Genomic DNA, 22,064 nt, shown 5'->3' with positions numbered 1-22,064 from the left:
CCCACTCTGTCTTTAACATATATTACAAGTATTATAATGTTCTACAGAATTCTCATTAAGCATAATTAAGTAATGTCATGAAATTTAGCAGATCAGAAACCAAGATTTTCCCTTTAAATATGTTTCTCTCCTAAACAACTTAGCACTACTGTAATCACTGTGAACAAAGAAAAATTGCCGGACTCTAATCAGCACGCAGCAGGGATGGGTCATGGACACATTTATCTTCCTCCTCACAAGCCTCCCCTGGATAAAGGAAATGCCCTAATACTCAAGGCATCTTGGACACCAGATGGCTGATTATTAGACATTTTATGAAGAGGAAGGAAGTAAAGAGAATCAGCCTGAATTTTCATGGTAATGTAGGGATAGGGGAAAGAAGGGTGGAACAAGGACTTAATCCAAAACTTACTGGCTGGGAAGACACTGATTTCAAAGGACTTTGAATCGGAAGGAACAAAAGATCTGTGTTTGCTTTTCCTTCTGCAGATTAATTCTCAACTCATCAAGAGTGAGAATGATTGATAGCTGCATAAAATGGCCTTTCTATTATCATACTCTAAGGACTTCCTGCTGAGCCTTTTTTTTTTGCAGCGGACAGGTTTAAGTTTCTAAATATTCTTCAGTATGTTGTGAGCTTTCTTTAGACTGTCTGCAGACTTTTCACAGACCTGGTTTCCAGGAGCCTGACTCAGTAGAACAGGACCAGGCTGTGAGGCCAGGAAGAACAGCAGAATGCACAGGCAGAATTCCATCTCAAATGAAGGAATGCCACAAGCAATGCCCCTCAGATGCATCAGGGCCGTCCCTCCACTCATATCATTTGGCCCAACCTCTTCTACAGTGTCTCCATGTTTAGAAACCTCTAGAAGTCAGTTCCTTCCATTTTAACTATGGCAGAGTTCTTGCAGCTCTTAAAACAGCTGTCAGTGCATGCAAGCTCTCCCCAGGGACCACTATATAACTGAGAGCTTCAAGACATGCATCAGAATGCTTCAGAAAAAGATATTTCCTGGCTGTTTCACAGGTGGGAGATGGCAATAGATCCTCCCAGGTCCCACCATGCACAGCAGAGGGATACAGCTACATCAAATGTGCAGGTGGATCTTGGGAAGAGTGTGGATCTTGGATCTAGTGGTCTTTGTGGTGCTGCTCCTCCCATGAAAGGGATGTGGAGTATCCAGCAGACCCTGATGATCCCAGGACAGCATTCCTGGTAGGTATGTAATGAGAGACATAATGTACTGCTTGAGAAATGGCTGTGGTCACCCCACTTGTGAGGCACACAGCTGCGGAGGAAGGGTTGCAGAACTGGAAAGGAGGCCTCCCACAGAGCACGACAAGAGCTGGTGGTAAAATCTCCACACAGAAGTGGCTGCATCAGGAGAAGTTTGGTTTGGTTTGCTTTTCCTTTTACCAGAAAAACTGGCACTGATTCAGAGCTGCCAACAGACAGAGGGCACGGGGGTGGGAGGAGTTTGTTCTCATTTTGCTAATCAACATAACTCGGTTGGCAAAAGCCCGAGCAGGACGAGCCTCAGCGGGGGTGCAGAGCAGAGTCTGGGCCCGGGGCCCTCCCGGAGGGCTGTCACATCAAACGGATCCGAGTGCCCGGGAATAATGGCAGCAGATGATTAACCCGCCCAGCTCCTCTCCTTTATTTAAACACCAAGAAAGGGCTCTGGGGAATGAAGCTAATAGCCATGTGCAGTCCCAGCTCCAGAATCATAATGATGGACCTGGAGCCTTTTCTCACCCAGATGAAAGAGGGGCTGTTGTGCTGCAGTTCACAGCGTGCTAATGACAAACACAACTAAAACCTTCAGCCTGTTTCAGACTCAGGCCTGTAATCTCCTTATGCAATACACTTGACAAAGCTCTCTTGTGGAATATGAGCCTGCTTTTTCCACCACAGTATATACCCCCTCCCTCACCAGACTGCGCACTACTGGACTTGATTCATTTAATTATTTATTAATTTTTACTCTGAGACCATTTAAGAAAATAAACAAGTTATTTTGCTGCAAATAAAACAAACATCAGGAAGCTTTGCTTGCAGGGATACGCCTGTCTGAGGGGAAGAGCAGCAGCTCACCTGCTGCATTGTTCTGAGAGGTAAAGCTGCCTAATTATTTTTTATTATCCCTGTGTTGTTTTGTTAACCAAATATTTGTCTTTTTGCCTCACACACATATCTAATGCCAATATACAAATTGCACAAGGGGATTATGCCAGCATGAGTCAATCTAGGGTGTGTTTATCCTTGGAGAGACATAAGCCTCTGTTTCTAAAGGCGGGTGTTTCTTATCCTTGTTAGACCTATGAATATCTTTCGCCAACAAAATTTGTCACTTTTCACTGTTGGCACGTCTGCTGCTAGAAAACCCCCACGGGCTGGCAGGGCTCCAAGTGGGGTGGGGGCTAAAGCCTCTGGGCCTGTAATTATTGAATATTTATATTACAGCAGAGCTCAGAGGCTTCTCGCTGAGATTCAGGCGTTGCCGTGCAAGCAGAGAGTAAAAGACTCTTCCTGCCCAAACAGTTTATTTTACTGGTGATAAATAGCAGACAAAAAGGCAGCACTATTGCAACACAGCTAATGCTAAAGAAAGACTGCAAAACCCATGAGATTACTCTAAAAATAAGTGTTGGGGGTTTGTTTGTTTTATAGACAACTAAAATTCTTATGTTCTTAAAGCTAGAAAGTTTCTGGTTGTCTGTAACAGCTGCAATGCTTGTTTACTCACGTGACTCCAGAAGGTAAGATGAACACTTCAGTCCTCCTCCCAGTCCCATCTCAAAGTTTCTGTTGAAGGGGAAGTGAGCAGGGGGTTGGTGGTGCTTAGCTGGCAGCTGGGGTTAAACCACCACGACACCTGGCCACAGAAAACACTGAGTGAAGCTACAGAGCTACAGAGTTTCTTGTGCCTCCCACTTGTAGGGCAGAAATTCCCTCAAGATTGCCCAAACACAACTGTTTTCCCCACCCATGAAAATTATTTTTTTAAGAAAAGGAGCAGTGTTTAATTTTCACGTCTTTTCCTCCATTATTGCCAGCACACAGTTCAGTTTCCTGTATCTATCCCTGACTGACTGGGATCCTCCACTGCCAGACCTGTGGATTTGCTGGTCCACCCCTTGCATTTGACTGTGCCATTTGACACAGACAGCTGAGCAGGGAAAAAATCCATGGAAGAAGCAGACTTAGACTAAAATTTTTCTTAAAGGTGAAGGTTACATCTTATACTTGTGTGAACTGGTTTGGCTCAGTTGCAGGCCATGGAAATATCTAAACTGGGGAATGGTGGATTTGTTCCGGGAACACCATCTCACCATCCTCACTTTCTCTGTATATCCTAACAAGAATATCCAGCAGCATGTCTAAAAATAGGACTTGAGTTTCTCAGCTTCCCAGCAGAGGAGCATGCCAGAGCTACTGTGTATTCCTGTGCTGTGCCGGGGAGAGGAATACTCCTATGGCTGTGTGGGAGGAAGCCTTTGAGGGGAAAATCACCGATAATAAAGGCCTCTTTTATCTGAAATACCTAACATTTCAGCTCTTCAAATCCCAACACTGCATTTTCTTAAAACAGGTCTCTATTATGTGTTAAACACATCAAATAGAGCAATTCAGTCTCATCATCTAAATTCAGTGTTGTGATAGCTGAATGAAATTGGGGCAAGATAGCTAAAAAGGTAATAGAGGCTTTTCATACAAGCAGCATGTGAAATGCATCAGTGCTTTTCTTTCTCCAGGAATAAAAAAAAGGTATTTTTCCCCAGTGAGCTTATTTTACTGAGTCCAGGACCATTGCTATGGTCCAGGATTTCCAGGGGAGCTTAGCAAGGTTTGGGTTTATTGAGGTGGCTAGAACCTGATTTGTGTGGGCTAGAGAGATGGGGGCAGTGGGGAAGAGAAATCCCCTCAATCCTTAGGCCAGTCCTTAACCAAGGACTTATCAGTTCTCTCCGATCCAGTTCAGGCATTCCACATTTTATTGTTGTTTTCAAAACTATTTTTTTTGACACAGTAGCAAAGAACGCCACTGTACAATGAAGTTGACAATGTGGGTACGGTTCACTCAAGTCAAGAAAAAAGCAGATGTTTCACTCTAGAGAATGCAGTTCTTATGTCCACCCTACATAAACTGTACATTAAAAGAAAAATCCTAAGAGGTGCATCAATAAATGTGTAAAGTAAACATGAAATATGTCACTTCCTGAAATCTCTGGGAAAAGAGCTCTTTCCGTGTGTTCACATGGTCCTCTGGCATGGCCCAGCCATGGTATTTCTCTTTTCAAACTCAGATAAGCAGTGCTTTTACCCCACCTCCTCACAGACAGAAAGCTGTGGTTTCAGACAGCTTAAACCACCAGGACTGCACACAAGGTCTGCGGTGGAAGAGCAGCCTGAGCTCCCGGGAAGGGCGCCAGCCCCACAACCTGCGAGCAGCAGCGATGCTGAGCAGGGATGGACAGAGGCAGTGTTTAGTCAGCACATTCTTCCCGCAGGCCCAAGGGCAGCCCTGTGCTGGGACTGGAATGCTGCCCGTGGATGGCAGCCGGGTAATGAGGCCGGCACTCCCAGCACACAAACACTGCAGGGAATGCCAAGTATCCTGTGATGCACGGCCCACAGGTTTCCTAGGTTGCTTTCTTATGCAATGCGCTCGGCCTCTTGTCTATAAGCAAATGGATATTCTCAGGTGCATACACAGAGAATGTCTACAAGAACAATATCCTGTTAATAACAATCCACAGACACCTGTATTTGAGGATTTCAACCTGTCAGGGTCCTAGAAAATAAAATTTCCTGTGCTAAACTTCCAGTGCTCCTGAGCGCAGACAGGGTAGATAAAGGCTTTTTCACAAGGTCAGAAATATGGAGGTAATAAGCAAAATTACTTTCCCAAAACCACAGGACTCATCAGATGGCAAACTAATTAAACCCTAATCCAGCAAAGCCCTTATTGCGTATGAAATTTACAGCATGTGAATAATGACAATGAAATCAAATACTTAACCTGACCCACATTCTTAAGAAAATTACTAAACAGCATATGCCACATTACTTGATGCAAATCCACACAAACTAATGTGGATACCAGTATTTATCTAACCATGAGAAAAACAGCTCCATGTCAGCTGCTTTGCCCTGCTCCACTGCCTCATGTCCTAAATTCATAGTTTTTGTTGTTTTTTGGTTTTTTTTCAGGAATCTCACTTCTGTATTGCCACACATGGCTCAGATGTCATTTAAGCTTTTAAAACCTGGTATCAATTTAGTGCAAATTAAGGAGGCTGTCTTCTTCTGTCAGCAAGGTACAACCTAACTGCCTCCCTGGTTCCCTCATGTCAGATGAACAGTCCCAATTCTAATAATCGGGAGATGAGTGGCTCCTGCACTGACAGCTCATATATGAAACCAAATGCAATGCAGTTACCTGGACTATTTTTCTCACATCTCCATTGTGAAAACTGAAACCACAAGGACATCATGAAGTTCCCTCCTACTCATGATAGGGATGAACCCACATATATCGCAAAGCTTATATTCACTAAAATATGTTTATCCTAATGCCCCCTGCCCCGGCCCTGCTTCCTCCAGGGGCATGGAGGGGAGCGGGGCCCACCGCGGGCTCCTCGGAGCGAGCTGCGAGCCCTGACATACCTGAGGGGAGGCTGAGGGGCTGAGGCGGGCGCGGAGAGGGGAGACAGCGAAGCGGGGACTGAGGGCTGAGGCGGGAGTGAGGGCTGAGGCGGGAAATGAAGGGTGAGGGATGCGCTGAGGGCTGAGGCGGGAGATGAGGGCTGAGGCGGGAAATGAAGGGTGAGGGATGCGCTGAGGGCTGAGGCGGGAAATGAAGGGTGAGGGATGCGCTGAGGGCTGAGGCGGGCGCTGAGGGGCGAGGAACGCGCTGAGGGGTGAGGCGGGCGCTGAGGGGTGAGGGACACGCTGAGGGCTGAGGCGGGAAATGAAGGGTGAGGGACGCGCTGAGGGCTGAGGCGGGCGCTGAGGGGTGAGGCGGGCGCTGAGGGGTGAGGGACGCGCTGTGGGCTGAGGCGGGAAATGAAGGGTGAGGGACGCGCTGTGGGCTGAGGCGGGAAATGAAGGGTGAGGGACGCGCTGAGGGCTGAGGCGGGCGCTGAGGGGTGAGGCGGGCGCTGAGGGGTGAGGGACGCGCTGTGGGCTGAGGCGGGAAATGAAGGGTGAGGGACGCGCTGAGGGCTGAGGCGGGCGCTGAGGGGTGAGGCGGGCGCTGAGGGGTGAGGGACGCGCTGTGGGCTGAGGCGGGAAATGAAGGGTGAGGGACGCGCTGAGGGGTGAGGCGGGCGCTGAGGGGCGAGGCGGGCGCTGAGGGGTGAGGGACGCGCTGAGGGGAGCGCCCCGGGGCGGCGGCAGGGGCGGAGCGGGCGCGCTTGCGGAGCCCGGCGGCCGCGCATGGAGCGCGCGGTGATTGCCCGGCGAGCGCAGCGGGGCGGGTCGAGCCGGGCCGGGCCGCCTCCCGCCCGCCTCCCTCCCTCCTTTCCTCCCTCCCTCCGCCGCTCCCCCGCCGCCGCCGCCTCGCCTCCCGGCCTCCCTGATGCCGAGGGATGGATAGAGCGGCTGCCCTGCGAGCCGCCGGCATGCTGGAGAGGAAGGAGCGGAGCGGTGGCGAGGCGGCGGGGCCGCGGGGCTTGCCGGCCGTGCGGAGCACGCTGCAGCAGTGCGGGCTGCTGCAGGACCTCATCGACATCTCGCTCTCCAACCTGCGCGGGCTCCGCACCAAGTGTGCCGCGTCCAACGACCTCACGCAGCAGGAGATCCGCACGCTGGAGGTACGGCGCGGGCTGGCAGCCGCGGGCGCCGCAGCGGGGCCGCGCTGCCGCCTCTGCCCCACGGCCGGGGCCTGCCGCCGCCCTGTCCCCTCGGCGCCGCTCCTTCTCCCGCGGGCCGAGCGCTGCTGGCGGGGACAGCGGCGCGCCGGCCCCGCGGCGGAGCTGTCAGCGGGCCCGCCGCCCGGGGAAGCCGCGGAGCGGAGCGCGGAGCCGGCGGGGCGCGGACAGGTGCGGGGCAGCCCTCGGGCGGGTGCGCGGGGGCTCCGGGAGGCAGCGTGCGGCCGCGCCCCGGGGCCTGTGCCGGGCTCCCGTGCCCCTGTGCAGCGGGATGCGGTGTGAGGCGCCGAGCAGAGGTGACTCGAGGCTCGCTGGCGGGAGGTGTGTCCCCACACCGGTGTCCTGGCGTGCTGGGGAAACTCGCCTTTGCCTCAGGTCCTTGGTGTTTGCTCCTGATGCTTCCTGCCCTCTGCTCCAGGCCTGTCTCTCTATCCCTGGCTCAGTTTCACTGATCTAATCTGAGCCTCCTTTTCCCTCTGTTGCTGTGGCTCCAGCATCATGGACCGGGCTGGAGAGATATTCTGCTCTTTAGAAAGATTATATGAAATTCTTCAAACACAAAACATGCACTGCTGTGATGCTCTCAAAGAAGAGCTGGATCTGTTTAAAAGTCTGTATAAGTACATAGGAAAGGAAAGTAGATGTATTTTTCTTTAGTTAATTTGACCTTTAGAAACTTAAATAGCATTTCCTTTTACCTTCTGTGCAGGTAGTTTTGCTCTGAGCAAGTAATCCCCTCCTGTCCCCTTAACTGATTCAGGTTTGATGTAAATGCTAATGCTCCTCTTCTCTACTGGTACTGGAGACAGTGGAGCTGGATAGAACATTAGACTTTTTAGGAAGAAAGGGTCATCACAACACTGCAACTGTAATAAACCTACATGCTGAAAAATCCATCACATGAGAAATGAAGGTTGGGAAGAAAACCATGAAACAATAGGTGGTAGGTAGCTTTTGGCACAGCCTCATGGAAATCTATCATTCTGCCTGTATTCTTTGTCTGACTTTTTTTGTGGTTTTGGTTGGTTGATTGGTTTGTTTTGTGGGGTGGTTTGTTTTGGTTGGTTCCTTTTTTCCCCCCAAATTTATAGTGCTGTTCTTCCTCCTGTCACCTCCAAACAGCATCCAAAAGGCTATTCTCTGTGAAGCAATATTTGTATAGCCTTTTGGCAGCCCTGCTTGAGGGCCTTTTCGATGCCCAAACAATGTCAATCAGCATCATTTTGGAAAATGATCATCACTATTTTGCTTGTGGACCTGTTCTAAAAGAAAACCTTTATTCACAAAAGTATAAAGGCCTTTTATGATCTTAAGGCTTTTAAAGCAACAAAAGCTGTTTCTAGTGATAGTTGTTGAGTGTGTGCACACAATCCTCTTCAGCATTTATCTGTTTAAACAAATGGGTGCCACATTCACCAATGATCATAAAATTTATGTTCAGAGGAAAATCTCTTTGATGTACAGTCCAGTGTGTGATTTCTCTGGGAGTTCAACCAAGTGCTGGATCTCTGCCCACACATGGAGCTGTGGGCATGGTACAGACTCCATGTTCTTTGCACTGTTGGGTTGCCTGTACCGAAATACATGTCAGGCACAGCCCAGGCCTTGTGCTTGGCTGTGCCAGGCTGCAGTCATAGAGCCAGACTGCAGGAGCTCAGGGTCTGTGTTTGCTTCCCCATTTGCCCCTGAGGGAGGTGGGCACAGAGCTGTCTCAGGTACCAGGGGCAGTTCCTGTGCCCTGATTCCTGTGCCAGCAGTGCCACTGTGGCAGTGTGCCCCTGCCTGTGGGGCTGTGCCAGCACAGCCATGAGCTCTGGTCCTGCAGGGAGCTGGGCACTGGTGGGTGGACTCTGAAGAGTCCAGCGTGCAGCTGGGAGCTCGGAGATCTCCAGGGCCTGCTGTGCTTCCCTGGTGGCCCCCATGGGTCACCAAATGGCTCTGTGGGTCATGATCAGTGTCTGCTGGTGGTGCAGTGCTGTGAGCACTGTGCTGTACTGTACTGTATCTGTATTATATGTCAGTCCTGGACTGGGAGCTCGTCTAGGCTGGGGCTGAACTCTCACAGGGCTCTTCTTCTGTGCAAATACTTCAGAGGAAGAAGAATTGTGAAAACTTAGTTCCATTAATATAACTGGTAAACTGTGTAGTGACGTGTAGTTGCCAGGTCAAGAACACCAACCTAACCAAGGGCACTTGGGCTCATGCTTAGCTCCCTCCCCATTTACTGCAATGCTTTAATTCCTTCCTCATTCCTCTTGCTTGTAAGGTGTTCTCAAAATAAAACACATGGTAGATAAGGATTTCAAACTGGACCTTGGCAGGTACAGATAAGCATTCACAGTGGCTCAGAAGAGTTCACAGAAAACTGAGATACAGGAAGGAGAGGAAAGAAAGGGCTGTGGGAATTGCTTGCAAGGGATGTGTTGAGTGTAATGTGTTAGATGAGCTGACCCTGTTACAGGGTAGGAAGGCCATTTCTTAGAAGGGCAGGGAGTTTCCCTGTAGTGGAAAGTAGGTTCTGTTAGTTTGGTTATTAGCAGACTGGGTTCTTTGATGCCACAAGATCTGGTTTGGTTTTTTTTAAGTTTTATATCTTCTGCCCAATAAGTGCTTGAGTGTTTTTCTTTTTACCTAGTGCTGGTCTGTGCTTTCAGTTCTGTCCTAGCATGTTTACTCACTTCTCAAGTTGACTACAAAACTGAAATGGAAAATAATGGTAATTTTAACCCATATGTAAGAGAGCAAAAAATGTCTGCCATGTAGTGAGCATCCAGTGTATTTCCAAGCATCCTTGGAAAGAAATAGCTCTGTCAGTCTTTACCTCTGTCCTGACACTAATCCCTTGTATGACTCAAATTGGTTTTGCAAAGTTAGAAGCATATTATTTTTAGCTGTATTTCTTTGTGAAGGCAGTATCTCTCTGGATTCATTTCCCTGGCTGGGAAGTTGCTGGTGGGACTAGACTTCTGTGGTGAAGCACATCCAGCTTCCAAGCTCAGCTCAAGCCGGTCTGCTGGAGGTGAGCAGGAGAGCACAGTCACAGGTGCTGGCAGCAGGAAAGGTTCCTGTGGCTTCTCAGCTGGAAGCAGCTGCTTTGGTGAGCCGTGGGAATCCCCAGGCTGAGTGGGACACCTTCCCCCAGCAGCCCCCAGGTCTGACTGCAGAGAAGATGAGGGAGGAAGGCTGAACTGCGAGACCTGGAGTGGATTTAGACTGCAGATGTATTTTCTTTCTAGCTGGGTTCTTGCCTCAGAAGAGCTGACTGCAGTGGCTCTGGCATGGCAGCTGCCTCCAGACTGCTTGTGGTGGGAGTGTTGGGGTGAGGCAGTAGCACACATTCTGAGTTCTGCCTGCTCTTGGGGAAAACTGTCCTCCTGGCTCTCTGGCCAGACTAGATCCATGATAGAGACACTCCTGGCTCTGTGTGCAAAGATCAGTTTGGCTTCTTCCTCGGGAATGTCTTCTGTTCAACACCTTCAGCAAACAGAGCACCAGATCAGAAAGCCTGACTCCAGCTGGGCTGTCTCACAAATAAGTCAGTCTACTCTCCACAAATCAGTCCTTCAGTGGCAGAATGGTACCTGTGGATTAAATCTGTTTGAACTTGCTTTGGCATTATCTCAATTCATTTGGCAATTTGTCTAGAAAAGGCTTATCTTACCAAGCAATCTCTGAACAGAAACAAATGCTTTGAAAATGGGGAGAGGCATGAGAGAAGAGGAAGAAGGATTGTAATAGTCCACACTTGCAGATTGGAAGTTGGGCAGGTGGTATGCATAAGGGAAGGACAACTGTGTTTGTAAATTGGAAGTAGTGGGAGTAGTGAATTTTTCAGGCCAAACTGCAACCTGTAGCCACATGTTTATGAGCTTTGTTCAGCTGAAAAGACTTCCTTTCCCAGCAAATCTTATGTAAGAGAAGAAGAAAGTCTCTTACTTCATCTTACATTTTGCATATATGCAACACATTTGTTTTTCTTAAAGTGTCGTGTTTTTTTAGGACTCTTTCTCCTTTCTTGAATTCGTGCACTTCTTGTACAACATAGTCTTCAACAGAGATTCTATTTGACTTGGAAGAAGGGAAGACCATATATTATTATCTAGTCTGCAGACATCATCTTTCCTTTGTGATAGTTATGATCAGAATTTCCACATCATGATGGAATTTAGCACATCTCTTGGCACTGATTTTATATAAACGTTGACACAAAAACTCAGCAGCAGTGTTTTCACTTACCGGGAGTTCCCAGGACAAGCTCTGGTGAGCAGGTCTTCATCAGTATGAAGACACGACAAGGGACTCTTCACTTTCCTGTCAGGCTCTGTGTACTTCTTGCCTTGTGTTGGATTCCATGGTGCACTGATTGGGAAACAAGAAAGGAAGTGTCAGAGTAAGGCTGTGTGCTGCCTTTGCCTTCCTAAGGCTGCCTGTGTGTCACTGGTAACAGCATTTCTCCTGCTCACCCTCTGCAGCCCTGGAGCTGCAGGGCAGGAGCCAGCAGAGCCTGGCTGGCAGCTCTGTCTGTCTGTGCCTGCACACAGGGACAGGAGCCCACAGCCTGTGGTGCCACACAGGCCTCACTCTGCATCCAACTCCTAACTCAGAACTGATCTCATCAGGGAAGTAGCCAAGCTGAGCCCCAGCTGTGTCCAGCTGCACTCCTGCTTGTGACCAGGCCTGCCCAGATCCCACCTCGGGCTGCTGCTCCGGTTCCAGTGCTGTCAACTGCATTTCACACAAGGAAAGCCCCCATCAGTGTTCCAGCTGCATGCTAGAGACAGATGTACAGCAATGAGTCAGCACTGGGTACACAAATTTATCACCTGCTTTGGTCATAAATAGGAACACTTAACAAAGAAGTCAGGTGACATACCAAATTATTTAGGGAATAGTGTCTGTTACAATGATATTTCCAATTAAGTGTAATCTGTCAGATGCTTGAGGGATGGCCCCTCGCCTTTCTTTTAAGATTAATATTTCTTACCCTCATTTTCAGCTTAGAGGGATTTTTTTTTCCTTAATAAAAGGAAAATGGTGCTGAAAGCAAGCCTCGCTATCTCCCACTGTTAGGGGGCTTGGAGAATGTACTGGCTGGATTACTGCTGTGGTGAAAGGCACAGAGTGATGTATGGATGATCCTGACTCAGCCAGCTCTCAGACTTCCCTCCCTGCTCATTTCTTACTCCTGTGGAGTAATCCCACACAGTTGACACTACCAGCAGCACAGAGTTGCCACAGCAGGCAAATACAGGGAAGAGAAGCTCTCTGAATCTGGAAACACACCTGCTCCAAAAGAAACGGGGAGCTCTTCCAGCACATGACTTGTGTGCAGTTGTGCATGGAAGTGTCATGGGCATTCCTGCTCGGAGGTGGGAGTCTGCACCTAGTCAGACTAGCACATGATTAGGAAACAGTGTGGCATTCTGGCTTAGCAGCCAGTCCTCACCGGCACAGCCCCTGGAATCTAGGACAGGATCAGTCCCCAGTTAAACGAGATAAACTCTGCCTTGCCTGTGGGAGGACACCAAAGTTTGCAGGTGGTCAGAGAGGCCTTTTGCCCTAAGCCAGAGCTGCACAGAGCTCCTGTGGCACCCACAGATCCCAGAGGCGTGTCCCAGCCAGCCGTGCTCCCAGTGCCTACCTGCAAGGACATGAGGTAATCACTGCTGCAGCTGTGCTGTTCTCTGGCACCTGTGCTAGGTGACAGTCACCTGTGCTGTGCTTGGCTGTCCTTGTCAAGCTGCTTTTTGCACGACCTGTTTAAAAGGAACCCTGGAGCATTCCTGAGATGGAAACTCAAGCCTTTGCTTAGGCCCTGCTCTTAGGGTTTGAGGGAATCTCAGCCCAGGCTGACCATAGGTGTTTATCCTGTTCTAAGTGCGGCACAGAGGGCTGAAGTCTGAGCTCTTGAGGCTGGAGGCAGATGGAAGATCCAAATCTCATTGGACTTACACACCTGAGCTCAAGACTGTTAAAAACCTGTCTTTAAAGGCAAAATACAGTTGTAATTTGTGTATATATTCTAAAGTGAGCAGAGGCCAGGTCTCTCATTCCTTTTATGCCTAGTGAGAACATCCAGCCGGTTCTGTGTGCATCTTGGGGAAGCAATCACAGGACACAAGCAGCAGAGTAGAGAATCATGCTTTGGTCAGGGTTATGGAGTGCCCCTGATAGGATGATTAGTAGTTATCCCACATGGAAGAGCTCTAATAGCAGAGGCTGTGAGCTCTCTTTAGAGCAGTAATTAATGTGGCACTGAGGAATGCTGCTGGGATGCAGCAGATCCAGGCTCTGATCTGGTCTGATCTGATGCTACCAGAGCAGGTCATTGACCCCAGTGTTCAGCATGCAGCCAGGAGCCTCAGGGCTCAGGCCTTAGAAATCTTCAGAAGCTTTCTGCAATGAGTTTAGTGCCTTTCTGCCCAGTTCTGCTCTCCTTACATGCTTCTAAAACTTGGGTTTGTTGATTTGTCAAGGAACTTTCACTTCTGTTTGAAGCAACCTAAATTTGGAAAAGAAGTCTTTAGCTCCTCGTCATTGTTGTTGAGGCCTGCAGGTTCCAGTGTGAGGTTTTATTTATAAACTGAAGAGAAGAAATAATTAGTAGGTTTTACAGATTGAGAACTACACATTGATTTTTGGCCATCAGCAGTAAAAGACACTGCTAGGGGAGGTGATGGGTTTGTCAGTAAGTGCAGTCATGGGGAGACGTGTCCATGCCCTCATGCTGCATGCAGTGCTCTTGGACAACCTCTCCACACCTGGTTCCTACCAATTTTCTAGCAAAGTTTTTTTTCTCCAGAACAGTTTTTCCCTTTTATTTCTAGAGCAAGCTAGAGGACTAAATCCTGCTTTGAAATACAGTTACGTAGCTCCTCTAAAATAAGCTGAAGTAGGGAGATTTTGTTTTTTTAAAGCTTCCTGACTTTTTTAGATGTCTCCTTAAAAACTGTTCTTTATCTGCCAAGCAAAAGACTGCAGGCCTTTTGTCTTTATGAGCAAAAGTGAAACTTTTCACAGAGTTCTAGCTTCAATTTCCCATAATTTCTTTAGAGACAGATCTGAGTGGCTCAGGCCAGCACCAGCTAGTAGTATAAAACTCTGTGCAGATCAGATGCAGTGTTCTTTGCAGCTCCTCTCCTCAGTCAGCCCAGGTGCTCATCTAATGAAGGGGCAGATCGTGCCTCTAGCATCTTATTAACAGACTTTTCAGTGTTCTTTTGAACTGTTGTGCCAAACAGGACATGTTTCTCACTGTTAGAGACTACTGCTGTACACCAGAAGAGGAGTATACCACTGCAGGGGAGCTTACAGAGACATCCATGCTCATTTCTGGCTGTCTTCCTTATGCTGACTTAGCCAGGACCAGCTAAACCCTGCTAGGCTTAACCTCCATCCTCTTTCCAGTTCCCTTAATGCAAAATGCTTCTGGTCCTTCCTAGGCAGGGCTCTGTGATGTCCCTGGTGCCCAGGGCCTGCTGCCCGTGCCTGCAGTGGCTGTGTGCCGCCTGTCCCCACGCTGCAGTGTCTGCCCAGCTCTGCCTCAGCACAAGATTTTGTCCTCTGTCCTCTGCGAGGCCCCACAGACATGGCCTGACTCAGCAATTTTCACACTTCTGCCTTGATCTTTCCTGCAGCTGGAAAACCAAGGTGCAGAGGGGAAGGGGAAACACGGGAGGAAACGCATGGTCTGATCCCTGCCTCTCACTCCTGTGGATCCTGCACACAAATAGGCTGGCTCAGCCCTTTCAGTCTTCCTCTATTCCTGACACGGGGAGCCTGGTGTGAGGTCCCTGCCATGGCAGGCATGGCCCCTTTATACTGCAGAGAATGAAGTCTCCACATTCCACATTCAGGCTGTATTTTACATGGTGGGTTAGCAGCATGGTCTGTCAGCTTCCCTCACAGAGCCTCAGTGGTGTGGGAACAGCATCAGTGAGCTCTGCAAGCCTCTGCATTGCTGGAATTCTTTAAGAGTTCTTCTAAGTGCTGAGCCTTCAGCCTCTTCATGCAAGTAGCTGTGGCTCTGAGATTTATCTAACCTCAAACTCTGGGAGAGAGAACGTGGGGTAAGTTGGACAGCCACCCTGATGCATGAGGGATTTTGAAATTTATCAGTAAGAAACACTCATTTCTTTGGGAAAAATAATTTTGGGAGCTTTTCCTCTAAGATACTGACTGACTGCAAACAGTCCATAGCTTCTGGGAGGTCAGGGTGGGTACCATGGCACAGCTTTGCTTTGATCTCAGGTACCTGCACCAGGATCACATTTATTTACTTTGAAAGCCTGTCTCTGAGCAGTAGATTCTCTTCCCTCAACTAGATTGGACACCATTATACAGAAAACAAAAATCCATATTTTCTTCAGTAAGTTCTTGTTTTCATGCAAAACTTTGAACTGGGTGATACCACATTTGAACTTTAGGGCTACTTTAGATTTATACTTGACTCTCTGATGTTAGTTTTATGTTCATATCTCTCCTTAGATTGGAGGGATGAAATAAAGCTCTTTTCTTCCTCAGAATTTGAAAGACATGGAAAAGTCTTCTGTGAGCTGTGTTGCTTTATCTCAAAGCACATATAATTTCCAGCAAGGTAGCTGTTACATTCCTATAATGTATTGTCCAACTATTATTTAATAAGACATGTATTTCACAGCAGATACACAGCTTTAAAGCCAATGGCCTTGCAAAGCTTATAGTATTGGCTACCAAGTACTGTCCTCTAAATGATTTTCTCATGTTCCAGTGAGCTTCTGCTTGCCATCTGCCCTTCACACAGTCATCATATCTTGTCTGTTCTTTAAAAGACAATTTAATTAGATCTTCTTTCAGTAGGTTTTAATCAAGTGTTATGGGGTTGCTGGTGAATTATTTACAGCCGTATCACTTGATGGAACACTTGGTCTGCTAAAGGTATCATGTAGGTGACATCTGTAGCAAAGAGTAGAGCTGCCTTTGACTGAGGACCCCACTTGAGTTCCTTGGGGTTGCCCAGTTGACATCAGATGAGTGTCGGGTTATGTGAGCCCACTTTCCTTTACAGGAGTAGCAACTGAATGTGACTGTACTGAAAACAAAGGAGTTGAAGCAGTTTAAAACTAGGGTAAGAGCTGAATTTAGCTCTAGTCTCTGCTGGCTCAGTTCTTTTATAAGTGCCTTTCAAGGCTGAATACCTTAAACAGCATGGCCTTGACCCCCACTTGAAGCTCCAGCTATTTAAACACAAGTACTGTTGTACTGTCTTCAGGCTTGGTCTGATGTTAAAGTGTGTTTTGAATGAGCAAGGGACTAAAAAAACAACATTCACATAGCAAAGGATAACCAACTGAGAAAGTGGATATTTTTAGAATACAGAAGGATTCTTTCTGTGCCTTATTTCACCTGACTCTTGGTAGAAATTCTACAGTTATAAGATAACCTTTCATTTTTCATCTTGTTGAATGTACGTTTCAGCAACATTGCTCTTTTGCCAGTTCAGCTCCCATTCTGCATGAGACAGCTCCAGCATGAGGCTGCCATCCACCCCAGCACACCTGGTAGTTTGCAGCAATAACTGTTCAGCTCTCTCTTAGCATCCAGAACTGACACTTAATTGTTCTTCTCCTTTTTGAACCATGTATGTGGCAAGAAATTATTATATGATGCTCTTATCCATAACATGAAAGTGCTGCTACCCACTAATAAATAATATTCACTGTTTGTATGAAGATTTAATTTGCTCACATCTATCTCTGAAATCTCTGCCACTGAAATGATTACAGGAATGCTTTAAAGTCCAATTACTCTTAAGCTCCTTCTCTGATTTTTTAAGTGCTTGGACCTTTTCCTGGGGCTGATAGTGAACTACTAGTGCAGCTGGCAATCAAGAACTGTATGTAGGAGAGCGACCCCTACCACTGCCCGATCCACGTTCTTTCAGTGGGTAAGTGCAGTTGTTTGACTTTAGGGAATGATGTGCAGGGAGGTCCTGGAAACCCCAAGAGACCAATAGAGAATTTAGCAGGTCATTGTAGCTCGTTGGAGATTATTGTGTGTCATGAGCCTTTTGTGAAGGACAAGACTAATTTACAATTTAATTGTGTTGAAATCCTGGATGTGTCAGCGTGCTTCACAGGCTCCTCAGAAGGGACAATAGGGTGAGAGAAGTTGTGCACTCTGCAGTTCCCTCTGCAAAAAGAGGGACATTGCCTGCACTCAACCCATCCTTTGATCCTTCCTCATTCTCTAGAATGACCAAAGACGAGGATGGAGTTTTTAATGTTGGCAAGTGAAAGCTGTGTAGTTACAGTCTCACTGAGAGGAACTGAAAGCAGTCGGCCTATTCATGAGAGGCTTTTCTGACTTCTCTTGGCAAGCAGCAAGGGCAGACGCATTTCAGAGAAAGTGCTTCTAGTCCTGATTTTGTTTAGTGTTTGGGCCAGGACAATGTGGAAGTTGGGATAAGAAGGGAATTAAGTGCACCTTTATTGCCCTGTAATTCTCATATTGCTGCTGCAGATGGCCTGGCTGGGAGACAAAGGGAGCCTTAGCATTGCTTATCTGGGTTGGATATCTGGAGCACACACCTGACAGGTTACTTTCGAGTCTCAAGGTTCACGTTCAAGTGACACTGCATAGTGGCTGGCTTTAGAGTGGTTCCTCTCCTTTCAGCTGCTGTGGAGCCCACAGGTGTTTTCCTCTCTCTGTCTGCCGTTGCTGTTTGTTGGTTCCATATGGATCCTCCCTGGTCCCAAGCCTTGTGCAGCTGCTGGGAGAGCCTTTGCAGCAGAAGGTGCTGCTCCGTGTCACTGAGAGCTTTCCCCTCCCCCAGGCGGGGATATTCCTTGTGCAACGTGATCTAACCCAGAGTGCTTGGGAACTGATGGTCCAGAGTTCATTTCCAGTTATTATTGTAGTAGGGAGTCAGGCTGCATCGAGGTACTCATTTCCAGCACAGACCATATACCCTTTGAAAGCATAAACAACCTCTAGGTCAGTTTTACTTAGCTTCATACACAAGGGTTTCAGCTAAACAGGAAGAGCAAGCGGGAGCTGAAGCACTGCAAGAAGCTGCTTCAGCACTCATCCATACTGGACTAAGTGAGGTCCCTTTTTTAACTAGAAAAAGATACACATGGAGGACTGAGCTGTAAAGCAGCAGTGGGAGCTCCCTGTTTTTGTCTTTTGAGTTGATCATCTTAACTGCAATGCCTTTTTTCTCTTTATCCAGGATCCTACAGAAGCCCTTTGTAGACAGGATCTAGGATAACTTAGAAGGCAGGCATGTTCAGGAGTTATGGCCACAGTCCCTTGGAGAGACTGGAGATTAAGGAGGCTGAGCTAGGTGAATAATTACCCTCAGAGTATGAAATCGTAGTGTTGGGGAGCCATGCCTGGTGTTTGTGCAGACCCAGCAGTAGCAATCCATGTGTAACTACCGCCAGGATGGGAGCACCAAGTTAGTAGCCTCCCTCAACTGTACTTTGCTGCACACTAATACAGCCTTCTGTTAAGATTTGAGGCTGAAAAGACACTTTGCACAGCTCAGTAGCTGTATGTGGAGATGAGACTAACTTGTGGTGGCTGGCTGTCATTGCCCCTTGCAGCTGAATTTGTGCTGCCCTGGGAAACGGGGCCCAGGCAGCTCGTGGAGCAAACTGGGGTCAGAGGCTGTTACATTCAGAGTGCAGTAGGCCTGCACAGCCAGTGGGGAAGGGGAGCCTCTGGGCTGGACAAACAGGTCACACAGGTTTCCAGACACTCTGTCCTACCTGAGCAGAGCTCCAAGGCTGCAGGAGCTGGATACTTCCAGGTAGGAGCAGCACCACCAGCACCTTGTGAGATAAAAGTTTGGCAGAATTGAAGTTCCATCAAATACTAGAGTGTTTAAGCTTAGTTTAGCAAGCATCCATCAGAGCAGTCAATAATTTGACTTCTTTGTAGTTAATAATTAAGTTCCTGCTACAAAGCGCTACTGATATCACTAAATTTAGTTTCTGACTCAAGATCAACAGCTTCACTTGGTCCTTGCTATAGCCTTTCCTTTAGGGAGAGACCAGCTCAGCTATGAGGATCTGAGCATTTAGGGAGCAGAGGTCACATCCTGCTCTGTCTCTGCAGAGGTGACTCCTACACTCCTGCTCTTCCTGTTGCCTTGCTCACTCTGCCCGTGGCCCTGCAGAGCAGCAGAGGAGTAGGAAGGAAGAGCTAGTCCAGTACAAAACCTCACTGAACAGTCAAAGAACCCAGCAGCTGACCAGCAGCTTTAGAGCAGAGTAGAACACACAGCTCATCCCAATAACTCTGCTTTGATCTCAGGTACCTGCATCTCAGTTACACTCACAGCTTTTCCAGTCCTGTGTTTTGTGTCTCTGTGCCTGTACACAGTGCTCTGGGAGCATTCTTGATAATTGGGTGAGCAAACTGAAAATCTCCGATCCCACTACATGGCAGAACATACCAAAGCTTTTCTTTTTCCCTCTTAAAATCTTGGGTTATAGGTTCAAAGCATTTTGAGCAGAGTGGGGTTTAGTGTATTTTGTTCTTCCTGACAATCCCAAAGTACAATCTCATAGCAGCTTGTTAAAATAAAGCTGTTTTGCTGTTTTAAAAGAGAATGTGGCAAGTTGCCACATTCCAGTTAAGCAATTTCCTAGTTGACTTTTTTTTTTAATGCACGTTTTTTTCAGCCATGTCCCTACTCTATTTTCTCTGCAAGAAGACAAAATACCCCAGACAAGACAGAAGCCCCCACCTCTGTATTAATATTTGAAGCAAACCTATTCCTGAGTTTCATCATGAGAACAGAACATGGAGCCTTGGCACGGGGGACTGTAGTGTATGTGGCAAAGTGGAATTTTTAAGAACTGTGCCTTTTTTTGGAAAGAGCATTTTCCTTCACGGGGGTAGATTTGCCCTTTTGTTGCAGCAGCCCTCGGGAGCAGCTCCGGGCTGGGGTGGTTGGGAATCCTCCCGGGCTGTGCCCAGCAGAGCGGGCGAGGCTCGCTGCCAGCGCCGGCTCCTCCCGGCTGCCCCAGGGGAGCGGGACGTGCCTCGCTGAGCTCGGTGGGTGGATGGTGTCCTGTGAAACTGGGCTTTGGCAGGTGCTGTAGAAACTGAGCAACTGATTTGAGAACATCTGCTGAGTAATTGAAAAGGAAGAGCAGGCAGGTCCTCAAGGTAGTGAGTAATGCTACAGCTTCCTATTTCTGGGTGACTGTGCTCAGTCCTCTGCCTTTCTCTTTTCAGCTGAAGGAAATGATTGGCAGTGGCTGTGCTCAAGAGGCAAGACTGGACATGCAGAGGCTTTGCAGGCAGGCATGGAAATGGGCTCCAGAGCTTCTGTCGAGCTCCCAAATGCCTGTGTTTGTAGCCTAACCCAGCACAAGGCTCAGCTGTACTGCTGGGGTAACGGGCAGCACGGGCAGGACCTCGTCCAGCATTCGGGGAAATCAGGGCATCTGGAAGTTTCAGATAACTTCAGTACTCCAGTGTTCTTTGAATGACATCACAGCTGGATAGCTAATAATAATGTGCTGCTGATTATTTGCACTTTCAAGATTATACTGTAAACAATCTAGTTGAATTTATAAATTTCCTTTGCCAAAACACAAAAGAGAAATAAGACTATCTATGAAGGAAGAATGGAGGTACAGAGGTTTTTTTTTTCTTTTTGGTCAAGACATTTTTGGATTCAGAAGCTGATTCTAAAGCAAGACTGCTGATACTTAGGGAATCCTGCTATTTTGTCTGCTCATCCTGTGATGGCTGAGCACTGTAAGTTTTGCATTTGTGGAAATCCTCAGAGTGACTGAGCTGTGGAACGACAGCTTGTGCTCTATTTTCAGACAAGCCAAATATTAGGAGAGCTGAGTGTGGGCACTGACTTTATGCCTGTGAGACAGGTAAGAAGCTGTCTGCAGATCTGCTGGACCCCTTAGCCATTTATAGGCCTTCACTGTGTTTCTGGCTTTGGTATTCCGGAGGAGTGCTAGAAAGAATTACTCCCAGTAGTGTTTCACAGCACACCTGGCAGGAGGTGTAGTAGAGTAGCAGTGGCATTTAGTCTCCCACTGTACAGGTGTGGCATTGCAGCTTTCTACAGAATTCTCAGGATCCAGGATTTTCAGTAATGCCTAACTTATCCATGTTCCTTTTGGAGAGATCAAGGTGAAGTAGTGTGAATGAAAGGAGTCGGACAAACCCATGAGAGATCTTAGTGCAACGATGGAAGCAGAGCTGCTTGGCTGCAGTGAAAGATCTCAACTCCTGTGGCATGGATTTGTATCCAGCACTCAGAGCTGTCCCGCTGGCAGGCAGAGAAATGCAACACAGAATCCCTTTGTGCTTCCCCTGCTCCTTGGGAGGAGAGTATTTCCACGACAGACTAGCACACAGGCTGTTACAATGGCTTTTTCTTTTCCCCTCAGCAGTTCGGGTTTTGTGTGTTTCTGGTGGATGGGGCTCAGCACAGCGAGTCCCTCCTCTGGGCTCAGCAGGGGCAGTTGGAGCCCTGAACGCAGAGCCTGCTCAGCTGCTCTCCAGCACATAATCCAAGGAGATACTGTCAGACAAAAGGCATGCAACTCAGCACAAGGAATGCAGAGGGGTGATGAAGAAGTTTTCTGAAGAGTGTTTCCTAAAGAGCCTGTAGAGCATGAAAAGAGAAATGGAATGAAAGCATACAAGTGTATAAATAATGTTTTAGAAATATTTCTTACAGTCTGATGCTCTAGATTTTTTCCTGAATTGTGGAAGTGATGGCAAATGTGAGAACTTTGCTGCTCTAAAGGCCTTTTTCCAACCCCCAGCTGGAGCAAAAATGTCAGGCTCAGATTTTTCACAAATTCTGCATAAAATAATTTTTGGACACACAAGCAAAATGCTTAAACTCTGATTCTGAACTGGCACATTTTCTTCCATTGTATATTTAATGCCGATTTTTATTAGAAGAATGTGTTTTGAGAACTTTAATTTGCTTCCATAGAATGCTTTGAAAATTGGTTGAGAAACTTGGTTTTAGCCAACTGTCACAATACACTTCTCTTAAATTAACAAAACCAAAGGAAAACCAACCCAACCCCAACCTCCTGTTCTGTTTAGGTACAGAGACAAATGTGGTGTGTGAAGTTTCTGTGGAAATTCACAAAAGTCATGGATATTGTACCTGCCTGAAAGATGCTGAGCTTGGAGCTTGTTATCTTTGT

General features: G+C 47.6%; 1 protein-coding gene and 1 long non-coding RNA gene across 2 annotated transcripts in view; one reads left to right on the top strand and one right to left on the bottom strand.

The window, feature by feature from the left end:
• The window catches only part of LOC135283505 (uncharacterized), a 30,194-nt gene extending 24,410 nt beyond the window's left edge, over nucleotides 1-5,784 (bottom strand). The window contains exons 1-2 of the long non-coding RNA XR_010349243.1: nucleotides 5,672-5,784; nucleotides 2,748-2,876 (exon numbers count right to left, since the gene is read on the bottom strand). This is a non-coding gene — a long non-coding RNA (uncharacterized LOC135283505). The remainder of the gene's footprint in view (nucleotides 1-2,747; nucleotides 2,877-5,671) is intronic.
• A 740-nt stretch (nucleotides 5,785-6,524) lies between these two features.
• Nucleotides 6,525-22,064, top strand: part of KSR1 (kinase suppressor of ras 1) — a 47,888-nt gene continuing 32,348 nt past the window's right edge. Inside the window, exon 1 of the mRNA XM_064394567.1 lies at nucleotides 6,525-6,819. Within this exon, the coding sequence (XP_064250637.1) occupies nucleotides 6,595-6,819 (225 nt within the window). The 5' untranslated portion in view covers nucleotides 6,525-6,594. The remainder of the gene's footprint in view (nucleotides 6,820-22,064) is intronic.

The sequence above is a fragment of the Passer domesticus genome, chromosome 19 (assembly GCF_036417665.1).
Source record: "Passer domesticus isolate bPasDom1 chromosome 19, bPasDom1.hap1, whole genome shotgun sequence".
NCBI lineage: Eukaryota > Metazoa > Chordata > Aves > Passeriformes > Passeridae > Passer > Passer domesticus.
The sequence above is the reverse complement of the archived record's forward strand: the minus strand, read 5'-3'. Positions and strand labels throughout refer to the sequence as shown.